The sequence below is a fragment of the Helianthus annuus genome, chromosome 13, assembly GCF_002127325.2.
Source record: "Helianthus annuus cultivar XRQ/B chromosome 13, HanXRQr2.0-SUNRISE, whole genome shotgun sequence".
NCBI lineage: Eukaryota > Viridiplantae > Streptophyta > Magnoliopsida > Asterales > Asteraceae > Helianthus > Helianthus annuus.
The window spans coordinates 141,462,498-141,477,654 of NC_035445.2; the positions used below are offsets into that span (position 1 = coordinate 141,462,498).

At 37.0% G+C, this 15,157-nt stretch overlaps 1 protein-coding gene and 1 long non-coding RNA gene across 4 annotated transcripts; both read right to left on the minus strand.

Annotated features, from left to right (window-relative positions):
- Positions 1–1,915: 1,915 nt before the first annotated feature.
- Positions 1,916–3,426, minus strand: LOC110899550. 3 transcript variants are annotated; one of them, XR_004876229.1, is made up of 6 exons: positions 3,194–3,426; positions 2,961–3,079; positions 2,417–2,716; positions 2,262–2,345; positions 2,097–2,181; positions 1,916–2,025 (listed from the first exon to the last, which is right to left on the minus strand). It is a non-coding gene; the product is annotated as an uncharacterized LOC110899550 (long non-coding RNA). The 3 variants fall into 3 exon arrangements; XR_002570342.2 differs by having other exon boundaries at positions 1,916–2,181; positions 2,262–2,326; positions 3,194–3,424; XR_002570341.2 differs by having other exon boundaries at positions 1,916–2,181; positions 3,194–3,424.
- A 3,571-nt stretch (positions 3,427–6,997) lies between these two features.
- LOC110901850 (protein FAR1-RELATED SEQUENCE 5-like) lies at positions 6,998–10,269 on the minus strand. The gene is made up of 6 exons (XM_022148620.2): positions 10,152–10,269; positions 9,968–10,066; positions 9,066–9,855; positions 8,692–8,950; positions 8,008–8,580; positions 6,998–7,913 (listed from the first exon to the last, which is right to left on the minus strand). Exons 1-6 carry the CDS (start codon positions 10,267–10,269, stop codon positions 7,257–7,259), a joined length of 2,496 nt encoding a protein of 831 aa, XP_022004312.2. The 3' UTR covers positions 6,998–7,256.
- Between the last annotated feature and the right edge of the window lie 4,888 nt (positions 10,270–15,157).

Consider the following 15,157-nt stretch of genomic DNA (forward strand, 5'->3'; position numbering starts at 1 on the left):
CATTTTGTTTTCTATTTAGATGATTGTCAATTTTATTTTTTATGATTGTTACTCTAGTTCGTGAAGAAAAATAATGAAAAAAAAAAACTTCATGAAAAAATGCAATTAGTGAAAAAAGACAAAAACTAGTAAAAAAGGGGTAAATATGCAATTTTCTAAAGTTTAGTAAAATGAAGGGTAAAATAGTCTTTCTATAATTTAATTCTAATAAAATAAATCAAAATGGGTAAATTTGCAATTTTACTAGTTAATAGAGGGGAAATATGCAATTGAATTTTTGGCTTAGGTATATATGCAAATTCTAAGTTTTTTAAGGGGAAATATGCAAAAAACCCTAAATTTTAAACATTACAAAGTTAATGATTTATGAATTTAAATTTTAAATTAAATTAGATGTATATACTATGTTGACGCGATGGCCTCTTGGACACCAAGTCACTCCACCTACCCGAACCCGCTACCCACACACACTTGATCGATGGCCTCTTGGACACACGAGGAAGAGCTAGCACTTGTCACGAGCGTCGTTGACGCGATGAAGGGCCGCCAACCCGGTGAGACCCGTTATTGGCCAAAAGCTTTCGCTAGCTACCGGCACAACGTGGGGAACGACCGGCACAGTTTAAACGTGTGCCAACACAAGTGGCGCGAGCTACGACCGAAGCTCGATCGTTTTAAAGCCTACTACGACAGCGTTCCGGGCGGTGATATAAGTCACGAAGACCGGGTGGCGGTGGCCAACATCGAGTTCCGAGGCAAGGAGCGGAAGCCGTTCGACAAGCTCACCCTTTTCGAAATCTACCTAACGCTTTAGGCTTTTTTTATTATTATTTTGTAATCCTTTTTTAGTAGAATTTTGTAATTTTAGGAAATTTTAATAATAATTTTTGGCTTTTTTTAAATTTTGTGTGTATCTTTTAATTTTAGGTTTTTTTTTTTAATTTTAATAAACCTGGCCAACCGACGCGGGCTAGCCACGCCTCGCCATACCCCACGGACACGTCACTCACCAGCAGTGACGAAGCTTGAGATTTCCGACCGGGGGGTCGAAAACATACACACCCAAAAATTTCTATAAAACGGGGGGTCGAAAACGTATATACCCAAAATTTTCTATGCGAAAACTACATACTCTGCACTATTGAGCAAAAAGTTCGAGGGGCCGCCCGCCCCCACTATCCTACGCCCTTGCTCACCAGCGCGCGCGCGGGGGGGGGGGGGGGGGGCTCGAACTCCACGTGTCAACCCATGCCCCAAACCCCCGTCCCACCATACCCCACGGTTCCCTTAACTTGTAGGGGGTGGGATAAAGCCTCATGGTGCCGCGTCACGTCCATGCTCAACAGACATCTTTGACCAAACACTTCGAAAATCACAATTTTCGTCTGTTAACACAATGGCGCGACTCCCATGGCGCCCTGATTTAACTAGCTCGGTATGGGTGGTGGCGCCGGTGGGGCGCTATCGGTGGTGAGGAGGCGGGGTGGCGCCCCCATACCCTCCGGCCTAATGAACATATAACCCTAGACTTCCATAATCAGCATGCTGAAGAAAAAGTAGATGCAAACCATTGGTTTTACATTCTCCTGTTATTTCGATTATTCTTCTATTAATCGGTTGTTTAACTCACCCATAACATTTGTAGACTGTCGTAAGAAAATCCAATGACAGACCAATATCAGAGAAATCGACAGAATGATTAATCAACCAGCAACCTAATATGACAACTGGATAAGGTGCACGCTGGACCTGGCAAACGGGTCGGGTTGGGTCATGGGTCAAAACGGGTCAATTAAAAAAGGGTTGTTTTGGTTCGGGTCGAAACGGGTTCGGGTCAGGCTGGTTAAAAAAATGTTTTTTTTTTTTAAGTGATTGTACATCAAGGGACAATTTTGTATGGTCAACACTACAGAACTAACAAATGACTACACATCTCTTCCATATATATGGTGGCAAAAAACTGAGCTAAAAACTGTAACTCTCCAACTAACTATAGCAGATATAGAGACCTAAGCATCGAACTATCTGTATAAGCAACGTAGAACTTATAAGCATCGATAACAACAACGATAAAGGATAACGAACTTTGATTTGACCTTTCTACAAGTTGACATGAGTTCATCTGAATAAAAGGGTGGGTAACCCACAAGCATGTCATACATGATAGCCCCAAGAGACCACCTACATGCAAGAAAATTATATCCGATTAATATTAACATAATTATTTCAAAAAGTGCTACTTTTACACCAACAATACATACCGATCACACTCCATTCCATATCCTTTCTTCAGCAAAACGTCAGGTGTTCCAACGGTAGAATAAGCCTACATCGTTTTAACAACTCTAACAAACAAAAATGAGTCACTTAATTTCAAATTGATGCCGAATAAACAAAGGAAATTGGGAGAAATTACCCAGTAGCTTCCGGATAGGTTGAAATTATCCTCATCTACGGCGAGTTTTTGTGAAACAATGCATGGGATTCCACCTCCGACACCATACCTCTACCATCGTCAGTCAATCGAAGGTGTGAGAAAAAAAAAACAAAAATCGACCGCGCAGACTCAAAACACTTTGAAACAGCATGTTGACCATCAGGTGTGCTGAGCTGGAACTCGATCAACAAGGAATACGTCCCGGCTGTAAATTTAAAGCCGGCGTCTCCTTCTACCTCAAGCCACCATATTTGTTGAAGGTATGCAATTGTATGATATCTGTTCAGAAGAAAGAGCTAGTTAAAAACAATATTTATTTTAACAAACCAAGAATTCTTGACTTTCACCAGTTTCTGTGATTAAACTTAAAATCTTTTAACAACAGGTAACATTTCAAAATTTTCAGCCTTATAAGTTTACAGTGTTATTTAGAAAACCATATACTGGTTCTATCATTCTAATTATTAGGGTTCAAATTTTAGTTAATCATTTTTAACTAACACAAATTAAAAAGAAAATTCACCTTGATTCATTTGTCTGAATAAGATTTCAGTATCCACGATGATCAATTCCAGTAATGGTGAATGCCTTGCAGGAAAATGACAAACATACCCCTCCAGTCCTTTTATCCAACCAAAAGTCCTGAAACAATTATTAACAGTTACAATTTTGACTGTCAAAAGTCAACAAAGCCAATTCAAACACCAACAATACTCAAAATCAAACAGTTTTGATTAGTCTGAATTAAAATCGAACCTTATTTCCGACGTCAAATCTAACAGGCCGGGTCAGCCGCGAATAAGCTTCATATTTCCCCAATTTTCTAGGGTTCGTAATTAACTAGGTATTCGTCAACAAGATGGTGGTAATTGAGAGGCAATTTATCATCCCATATGATATCAGTGGTGGCAGTGGAGTCGGAGAGGTGGTGGAAAGGGGGGTTTTGGGCTGTTTTGTTATTTGTTTTATAAAATATAAAATTTACACAAAGATATCCCAAGTAGTGTTAACTACATTAATGGTCCTGTAATCATATATATATATATATATATATATATATATATATATATATATATATAGGGCTTGGTTATATAGTAAACCCCTTCTTTTTGAGATCTTGTGGTAGTGATATGTATGAGGTGGAGGACAATATTCCGCTTGCTAACCGTGTGCGCATGTTGGCTGAGTTGGGGGCACAAAAAAGGAAACTCCCCTTCCGAGAGAAGGTGGCAGCGGAGCCAAACAGATCACCTTACTATATAAGGACTGTTGACATGGGCCAGCCAATTACAAAGAAGGAGACAAATCTGTGGGACTACATACACGCCGATGAAAGCCCAATGCACCTTTTAAGTGGATTTTGTCGTAGGAAGCGGGCAATGGAGGCAAACATGTAAGTAGAATTGCAAAAGTTGTTTATTGTTTTATAGGAATAGTGTAAACGATAAACAACGATTCATACACTGGATAATTGGTTTATTTTTTTATTTAAACGCAGGAGGGAACATGGTTCTTCGTCAGTGGCTGATGTAGATAGTCCGATACATATGTCTGTGTAAGTAGGGGCGTAACCGTACGAATTATTAGTAAAAGAATAAATTACATATGTTAACGTATTCAAATTTATTTTGTGGTTTGTACACCTGACTTCAGGGAGTTGCTGTTCAGAAGCCCTACCCATGTACAAGCATCTCGGTCTATGTTCAAGACTTTAAATGTTGGCAATGAGGTCTCGGATGGCATTATTGACTGTTGGGCGGAGGTGCTGAACTTCCAGGAGAAAAGAAAATCACGGGAGGCTTACAGTAGGCAATTTTTTGGGACTAAAGTTGTGGTAAGTGCCATGTATATATAAATTACAGTGTGTCCTATTATTGACCTTATTAATTTCTCTGTTATGCTTGAAGTTTCCATGGATGCTCACAACTGACGAAGGCGGGGTAGAGGCGCGGATGCACAAGTTTCGGCTTGGGATAAAGGGTGCGGTCAACAGAGTTGATTGCGTTCCTGATTTCCGAAATCAAGACATTGTTTTCTTCCCTATATTGGAGCACAAACACTTTTACTTGGTAGTGTTTGAGTTACGCGACCCCAGGATTTATGTCATTGATAATGACAAAGCCCGTCAAGGTCAGTTGATAGAAGATAGTGTCTACTACCTACACAAGGACACAGCGTATAAGATTGTAAGTAACAAAACTGAAAATTGATTTAAAAATAAGTGTGATAACACTGGCAAGACTGTTAGGTTATTTTTTTTTTATTTGTTTTAGAATTACTAACTATGTCTTGTGTATGCGTATGCAGAAAGATATGTTTGTGCAATATCTGCGGGAGGTTGGGAATCCACGAGCCGATGACATAGAGTACTGCAACATCCAGCGTATGCCGGTTCCTTGGGCAACAACCGCAAACACAACTGATTGTGGGGTCTTCTTGATGCGGCACATGGAGTGCTATATGGGGAAAAACCAAAGTTTTAACTGTGGGTTCAGCACGAGTGGGGCGAGGAAGATGGCGGAGGTGAGAAAGTTGAGAAAGAGGTATGCGGCGCACATATTATGTTCGGAGGTGAATGTGCTGCTGCCAAAAATCAAGGAAGAATGCCGAATAGAGTAACACGTGTTATGGTGGCTAACACATGTTACTGTAGAACAATTATGCCTTAATTTCGCCGGATATGTTTTTTGGAAACATGTAATGAACTTTGATGGATTTGGGGATTTTGCTTCAAACGTAATGCGGGGGTAGGTGTTTTGTTGGGTATGGCATCGTCAGGATGTCTTTTTGGGGATAAACTATATATATTGAATATGATGTTTAGTTAGTTGGTAATTATAAACTCTAAAAAATATTGATGTGTTGTTAAATGGCGTAGAATAGTATTAACCAAGTTTATTGACATAGTTTATAATGTTATATTAGAAATTGTGAAATTGTTTTGTAACATTAAAGAAAAACAAAAAAACGCTCTTTCCAAGGGGAACAGGCTTTCTAAATAGGTAGTACAAATATGGGGAACACTAGAAAGTTGTTGGCAGAATAGTACAAGCATGTAGGTTGGGGTCTATAAAAGCAACTTTATTGGGAAAAAAGGAATATTTGCTTTTTTATCAGCTTTTGGTCACATCAAAAAAGGTCAAGTCAAGAAGACTATATGAAATGTAGACAGGGAAGTCCTCTATAAGTATTGGAGGGAAGAACCCACCTAATATTCTGTAATACTTCACAATCCTACTACACCAATTCAGTTAACCATAAGGTGTAAGATGTCCCAAAAGTCTTTTAATGAGATGGACCCGTGTGATGGTAAGGATACGGCTAGCCAACCAAGCATGGAGAAGCTCAAACAAAAAGGGAAAGAAGCATGTGAGGGCCGGTGCATGGAGGTTAACGAAAGAAAAGGGTCTCACAAAAATGGAGAGGACCGGAAAACTGGAGTAACTTCAAGTGAGGATGCTTCAGAAAGCGGAAAGAAAAACGTCACTGATGTATCTGGTGTGTCGCGAGATCAACCAGGCCGAAGGCAGCACATTGTTCCAGATGATGAAAAGTTGAAGGGGCTACCAGATGAGTTGGTTAGGTTGCTGACGGATCCAGACCATGAAATGTGTGGCTGCCCGTTGTGTCCATACTCACCGGAAACAATCCAGTCCTGGTGTTACCATGACCCATGGGAGGGTGAGCGCAGCCCGTCTCCAGTGTACTTTCATGATGAGGAATTCCCCACACCATGATTAAAACAATGTTACTAGTGGAGGATACCCATGGGTAGTTGGTATGGTGAAAGTGTTTGAAAATGTGTTAACCTGATGACCTTATGTTGAAACAAAACGACATACGAATGTCGTCTTGTTGGTGTTTTATTATGTTTTTTTTTTCTTTTTATGTAACCTAGTAGTAGAATGTTTGTTTAAGTTGCTTGAAGTCTACTTCTATAACCTGTTACGTGTGTAAGTATATATGTTGTTTGTTATGTGGTTAACACATAGTGTTTTGAATCTTTCCATGTTGAAGACCCAAACCATTACGTAAACTAACATGTGTTAACCAAAATAGTGTTTTGAAACTTTCAAGATTAAAGACCCAAATCATTACGTAAACTAACATGTGTTAAGCAAGTGTTTTGAAACTTTCAAGATTAAAGACCCAAACCATTACGTAAACTAACATGTGTTAAGCAAGTGTTTTTGTTCCAGATTGAGTGGTTAGCAAGGATTGCTTTGATGCTTTGAAGTTCACAGACCCAATCTGTTTATGTATTCCATATGTGTGGTTAACAAAAGATTGTTTTGATCCTTTTGAGTTAAAAAGATCAAATCATTATGGGTAAGTAACATGTGTTATGCATCTGTTTCTGTTTTTTTTTTTTTTATCCAATCTGTTTTTTTTTTACTCCAGCTGTATAGTTAACAAAAGATTGTTTTGATCATTTGAAGTTAAAGAGAGCAAATCATTATGGGGAATTAACATGTGATATGCATGTTTTTTTGTTTTTTTTTTCCGCCATCGGTAGAAAAATGAAACACAGAAAAACAGATATCAAAATGCAGTTAAATGTTAAGATAAACTGCTTCCGCTTAATATACCACAGCGGTCCACGAATGACCTTCGGGCCTAATATGACAAAAGTGGCCAAAGGCCATAGAGTTTCTTACAATCCTACATATGATTATTGGGACTCAAAAAGTTATACCTTCTTACACACGTAACAGATAATAGCAGGATGATGACAAAAGACTGTTACATGTGCGTAAGAAGGCCAAAATGAAGAGTCTCCCATTACATAGTACTACATAAAAAGATTTTAATCAGATGATCAGTCGCCAGTGGCAGTCTGCCTTAGTTGTTCAGCAGCTGCCTTTGCTGCTTTCATTGCAGCCACCTTAAGGCAGTTGCGTGAGTCGTGGTCGTCGACATACAGACCACAACGCTTGCATAAGCGAAGCTGCTTTGGACGTTTTGGTGGTTTTGCTTTGGCCTTCTCACCGGGCCCAAAAATGCGAGTATGAGTACCACATCCTTTATTGCGTGCAACTTCTGGATTAGCAACTTCGACTGGAATGTTGATTGGTTGCCCAACTATTTCTTCCATTTGAGCCTCATTTGATTCATTTTCAGTTGTTGCCAACGGTTGCCTGGAAAGAATATTGATCTTGAAATCCCTGAGTTGGTCAACCAGTTTTGCCAACGCATCCTCATCGGTTCTAGCAACATCTACGCATTCAGTAACGAGGTCGAGGATTTCATTCCGCATAATGGACGGTGCGTGTGGGTTGACTCCGTATCGACTGGAAATTGAAAAAACATGTTTGGGGAGGGCATCTCGGCGCCACCTGTCGTTTATGTATTGTGGTGGAATCCTTTCAACATTTTTCAAGCGATAGACACAAAAGACATGGCGACACAGATACCCGATACGTGTGAAATTCCTGCATGAGCAATTGGCCGATTGATCGACATTGTTGTACGTAACCTGATTTGAACAGAGACAAACAAAGGAAAACCCATTTAGATGCAAAAATATGTTAGAGTACGTGGAATAATGTAAAGTGCCTAACATGTGTTACCTGATAGACATTTGTGATGTTGTTCCTTTTATCCAAATGAGTGACGTCTATCAGAAGACTGGAATCGCTCGTCTCGCTTTGGTTTGTGATGTAGCATAAAAACTTACCTTTAATTATTTCTTTTTGCACTTGGGCGAAAACAGCGTTTGTGTAAATGGCGAACGCGTGTTGCTCTATCGCTAACTCAGTATTGCCAGAGAACATGGTAGAAGAGGTTTTGAACTCCGAAACACGTTGACGATATCGTTGGCTGTCTACCCTATTTTCAAAGCACATCATAAATTGTACAAGCGTGTTTGCGCTTGTTGAGTTAACCTTGAAGGCAGCATTAGAGCTTTCGCATCGGGAGGTGGTCTTCATCAAGCAACACATGGGCAGTTCTCTAAAGTAGGCTGGAACCCAGAGATGTCTCATGTTGTACATGTCGTTTAACCAGCTGTGCTCTTGAAGCCCAAATGTTTGTAGGAGGTCATTCCAGCGGGACTCAAACGTTTCAGGTTTGATATAAACATTCCAAACCAACCGATGAATGCAGGACCGAAGATCAGTGTTATCGAGCACGTCGGCTGAGATCTGAAAATTTTAATAGTTATAACACGAGTTAGATTAAAACAATTTGAGAAGACATGTAAAAGGGTGTTATGTTGGATAACACATGTTAAAGGTTAACAAACTTATGTATACCTTGGATGGTAGTTTTTTCATTATATGCCACATGCATAGACGGTGACGTGATTCTGTAAAGACCATAGGAACAGCTTGTAGCATGGATGGGTCTTGATCACTCAGCACGAGAGTTGGTTGAGTACCGTGTGCCTTCAAGAAAGCCTTAAGCAACCACACGTAAGATTCAATTGACTCGGTTGATATCAAACCAGCTCCAAATGTAACACATTGGAAATGATGATCCACACCCGTGAATGGCACAAAAACCATCTTGTACCTATGAACAAAAAAATTGATTTGATGTTAACAATATGAACAACTTTTTTGGTCAAACTAAAATTGGATACTTTGGGACACAGTCCTAACATATGTTAGAGTGGAGGGGGGCTAACCTGTTTGTGCTGTAAGTTGCATCAAACGCTAGGACATCGCCAAAAGCTTTGTAGTTAAGCTTTGAAATCTCATCAGCCCAGAATACAGAGGACAACTTTCCGTTTGATACGGTGTAATCAAAAAAGAAGTTGGGTAGGTTGTCATAACGCTCACGCAAGCGTTCTAGGAAAACTTGTGCGTCGCGTTCACCAATAAAAATTCGCAGCTGGTGGCTAAAGTTTTTAAAATCGACCGGTGTCCCATTGACATTGTGATGCCCTCCTTTTAAAGCTACAAGGCATCTATAAGACCTCATTGGTCCAATGCGGTTTAGACTCATGTTATGAATGAATTGTTTCGTGGAGAATGACAGTTTCCGTGATATCTTACTAAGATCACGGTTGTAACTCTCAACAAGTTCATGATTATGAATATCATTGAAAGTCAGGACTGTGTATGAATCGTTCGATATCGATACTAGTATGCTTGCCTTACAGTCACACCATGAGAAGGTGGTCCTCCGGTGCTTAACAGAAGATTCATCTAGGGTGTCAAAAGTCCGCTTTGGTTGGGGTTTTCCATATTTTGAGCATCGGAGATACTTGTGTGTGGGAATTCCATTCCAGACTTTAGTTTGACCTTTTTTTACAAAAAAACCTGCTTCGAGCGCATAGAGTTCATACATGGAAAGAACATCCTGAAAGGTTGGATAGGTTTTGCCACACACCGGTATGAACTTATCAGCAACATTAGGAATCCAGTAACGGGTTCCCTGAGGGGTATCAAAAACAAAGTATGGATTCGAAGGACCTGTACCATAAAACGGAAAAAGTTATGAATCTGCAATAAAATGGCATGACACTACAGGTTATAAAATGTGTGATATGAAAATAAATTGGGATCCCATTGTCCATTGTACAACCGTCTAACTGGCCGCGTGGTGATTCCTCAAACATAGAAGGACCATGAGATGATCCAGAAACAGCAACAGTCATGGCTTCCATCTGGGAATCTTGGGATGCTACATGTGAACATTATAGAAAATGTTTGAAAGATGACATGTCTAGTGAAGAAATAAAACAAGAAAAGTGTAAGATAAAACAAACCTTCATCAATATCCATATCCTGGTCATCAATAACCGCGTTTTTCATAAAATTGTTGGATACCAAAACATCCGGGGATCTAACAGGGGCTTCCGGCGACCGGGAACAATCAACATGCATATAAGTGTATGCAGATGCTTCGAATGCAACACGTGAACATGGCCATGCATAATAGGATGGAATATTAGATTAAAAAGTTGTAAAAAACAAAAAAGAAAAACAGATCTTCTAGAACAGTTAGTAAACTATATATGGACAAACCTGTAGCATTAAATTCTTCATCGTTTTGGAAGTCGCTGCAAAAGAACAGGTTTGGGAAACTACGGACCGGCGACATTAATTCAGAGTTTGGTGGATTTGTCTCCATTGATATTAATGGAGATGCTTGCTACTGTGGTGTAAGTATGAAGACTGAAGTTTCTCTGATGAGAGATGTAGAAGATATAAAAGGCAAAAGGGAAATATGAAAAATAAATATGGGGGATTGTGAATGTACGAACTGATGGGCAATTAATGAAGATGTCATCTCATAATTCTTTGGGGGGTAAAGTAAATTACTAATATAACCTTCATTTAAAAGTTAAGCTCATGAGATCAGATCAAACGTGGCAACATGATAGCCACAAATATAGTTTGCTAAGTTTCTTAAGAAAGTGGGGTTTTTCACCAAGCATTATCCTATATATATATATATATATATATATATATATATATATATATATATATATATATATATATATATATATGCTAGGTTATCACCCGTAAATAATCACGGGTTGTGAATCTATTTATCTAAAAAATAAATATACATATATATATATATTAATAAATGAAAATTGCATGATGAATTAGGTAGATTAATAAATGATAACGTCTGTAAAATTAAACAGTTATAAAATGTAATACTGAGAAAAACAAAGTTGTTTTCTAATTCATTATATCATAGCTAAAAGAATATTAAATAACTTAAGCGGAAACTTCTTCTTTAACGCGTGCAAGACGTCGTTCAGGAATATGGACCAAAGCTTCTGTCCCTTTAAAAAGTATCATATCAAACTTTGACTCGGAAATCATGTCGAAGACAATAAAGTGTTCATCTTGAATTTTCATGTCTTCTTTGATGTGATTCTATCCGGTACTCATATAAAAACTTTCACCATGTTTTTCAATAATAACTGGCCATGTATAGTTAGGAAAAACGGTTATACTAACATGTTTCGTAGGTATTATGTTCTTTGAAATACTTTCAAAAGAAAAGTAATCAATAACATGAGAAATCGCTCGACGAACCTTCTTTGACCATCAATATTCTCTCTACGAAGATTCTTAACCCAAGTATTTCCTTTAAGAACTTTGATCTTTATTTCGGAAAACTCATCTAACCCACCTAAGTCAGTAATTAACTTGAGAAGGATCTACATTTGATAACAACATTAAAAATACGTAAATTTTATTAAATAAAAAACAGTAAATAATAAAAAAAATAAAGGTAAAACAGGATAATATAATACCAATTGATGAGTTACTGTCATTGCAAAAAGAAAGGATAGTTAGGATCATCACTAAGTTGTAGATAACCTTCGACATTTCTAATATATTCGTATTCTTGCTGAATCAAAGGAGTGTTGTTTAACAAAAGTTGATGACCATGTTTATATGTTTATTGAATATCATAATATTAAAATGTGTCGCATCCTTGATTTGTATTTATAAAAGAACATTGCAAAATCATACTTAAAAAAGGGTTATACATCAAATATTAACAAAGTTGAGAAATATTTTACAAATACTATGTAAAAAGTTGGTTATTTTTTGTCCATATATTAACCAAAATTGTAAAACTTTAAATACACATAAACATCAAATTTAACTATATAAATTTAAGATTGAAATTATTATTATTATGTAAATGTATATGGAATATGCCAAAATCTTTTCTTGAGTAAATCGAATCCCTTCTACGAAAAGAATCATCTAAGAGGTATGACGATAGTCTTTTAACTGTTGAACTCCAACATGAATGTTGAAGAAATATCAAAACAAACCTCTTTAGACTGAGGGGAGTGGGGCGACTCCCACCCCCAAGTCGCCTGGTACACCGCCCCCTATGGCAACCTCCTTGAAAATTTTGGCCTGCCCGACTTGTATAGGTCGCCCACTTTTTCATTGAAAATTTTGTTTTATCCAATCATAAAATAATAACTTATTTAACTACCAATCACAACATGCCACCTCAAAAGTAAGTTGCCATGAACACCACCCCCACTTTTTTACCCAACTTCCTTCACGCTGACGTGGTGCCACATGGCGCAAGTCTCCCTTCCTTGGGTAGCCCCACTCTCCTAAGTCTTGGTGATCAGTACCAATAAATGTAATTAACTACTAAAAAAGTACAATAAGTTGAAGAAAATAAGATGTCGTATTGTTATGTAACATATTACTACCAAGTTGCTTATTATAGTTATGTAGCCTAAGGTTTTTGGTGATTACGGAATTGTAGTCGTCAATAAATTTTATACAAAATCTTTGCAATAGATCAAGAAAATAAGATATCATAAAAACCGGCTCGCTAATAAAGCCTAATCTATGAATCTTCAAATTACCCTAACTATACGTTGTACATTAACAACTTAATTTAAAAACGTAAAATAACTCATACAAATACATATGTTAAATGATGTTAAAATAAACAATAAACCAAAAACAATTGAAAATGTTGAAATAGTTAAAAAAACTACCACAATTACTAAAGAAAATATAATAATGTTTTCTAAACATTAAAATTGGTAATAACAATTTTATGAGATTTCAAATTTCTGGATCTACTGCAAACAAAGCTTCCTTTGACTCTTGGACCATTTAAAAACAACCATTTTGCCCCATGGAACTCTTCGTCGTTTCATGACATCAACCCAATTGACAGCATTATATCTATAACAAACAACAAATAATAATTGTAGATGAGAAACAAATAAAAGATAAAACACATTATAAATAAATTTAAAAACCATGTAGTATCTAAATCTACTTCTTCGGTTGATATCTTCAATTCCCCTTCATCTCCACCAATCATCTTAATGGTTACATTTGAATTATTCTATAAACCGGCAACAATTGCGATGTGTTCAGATAGCTACTACAAAATAGTAATAAAAAATTTAGTACATAATTAAAAACATACAGAAAGATATTTGCAACCAAAATAATTTAGGATTTGTATATAATTAAAATCATACAAAAAGATATTTACAACCATAATAAAAGGATGATTCCTCTGCAAGGAGAAGACCATCCTTTTATTTTAGACTGAACTTTGATGTGAATATCCGGCCTTTAAACATTCAACCAAAACACCATTCCAATCCAAAAGTTGGAATGGACCTCTGATATCCTTCCTATTATTAGCACAAACAGCAAATCGTATTTACTCTCAAATTTCAAATAATGAAAAGGATGATGAAGCAACTCTTCTACTCAAGTTCAACCCATACGCCAATTTACAATGCACTTTTAGTTGCTAATTAAAGTCTCTAAAAGTAAGCCATTTAGTTTATTAAAGAGCTTAAAATATAATTACATATAATCAAGTTGATGAATTCCTAGACCTAACATTAAATAATTTTTTGGACACTTTTTTTTAATTATCTCTACTAAATGGATAAACTGAAGAAAAAAAAAGTAAGAAACAGTTGGATTTTAGAAGCAAATTAAAAAAAAAAACCACCTAAAGAGTAAGACACAATTATTCGGTCATAACAATAGTTTTGATTCTTTTGAAAACTCAAGGCAACTTTTTCGGTAATCGATTACGATTAAAAAATGAAATCGAGTTAAGTAAAAAAGGAAAAAGGAAAGTGACAGCTTGAGTTTCAGGCTGGTTTAGGTAATCAATTATGAAAATAAAAAAGACGTGTTAAAATATAAAAGGTAAAAACAAACTCACTTTTGTTCTTGGGTTTCCATTTTCACGAGTCGAGTTGTTTGGATTTTGGGTATTGTTAAATTAGTTTTCAGTCTACCTCAAGTCATTTTCGGGTAGGTAGGATATTGTTTACTTAGGTTCCTGCTCACTTCGGTTGGGTTCGGTAATTGAGTTCGGGTTGGGTATGTCAAACATTCTTACTAAAGCTATGAGTTTCTTTCTCCCTAATTTATCTTAACCTGCTTTTATGTTTTTAATCGTAAGCGACTAAGAAAATGGTCATGTTTGAATAGAGGCATGTTCGCGTTTGTTCGTTTAATTTTAACCGAACACGAACATATAATCGAACACATTTCTTTGTTCATGTTCATTTAATTAAAGAAAATGGTAATGTTTGTGTTCATTTATGTTCATTTGGTTAAAACCTAAACGAACAGTTCACGAATGTAAACGAACATAAACAAACTATTTAAACAAACAAACTTAACAAACAATAAACAACGCAAACGAACATAATTGAACAAACATAAATGAACATAATTGACTGAACTGGAATTTAATTGAACTTGTGCGTGCCCGCATCCTACGGACACCAATGCAGCTCCGAAAACCCGGCCCGCGCGGGGCAGTTTTTGCACCATTTAACCTTCCTTTTTTAAGCAGGGTTATGCAGTTTTTCTCGTTTTTTAAATGGTCCAACCAAGAGGCAAAAATACTACAGCCTGCAACAACAAAAAAAAAAAAATACAGCCCGTCGCTAACTTCGCTATACATCGCTAAAACCCATATAGCGACACTTGGTCGCATGGCTACATAGCGTGCTATAGCCGCTATTAACAACTATGAACATAAAGTAATTTTTCTATATAATTAGTGATGAATTATGATAAATTCCATTTGAAAACCCATTTTTATTGCTAGAAAGCCCAATTTCCAATTAGTTATAATCATAGTCAAATAATTCGCAAGCAGTGGCAGAGCCTGACCAAAAGTTTCGAGGGGGCGTAAAGTGATAGGACCCAAATTTTTTTTTCCTATCGTTATGTTTTGGGACGGGTCGGGTTGGCTATTCGATTCAAGTCGGGT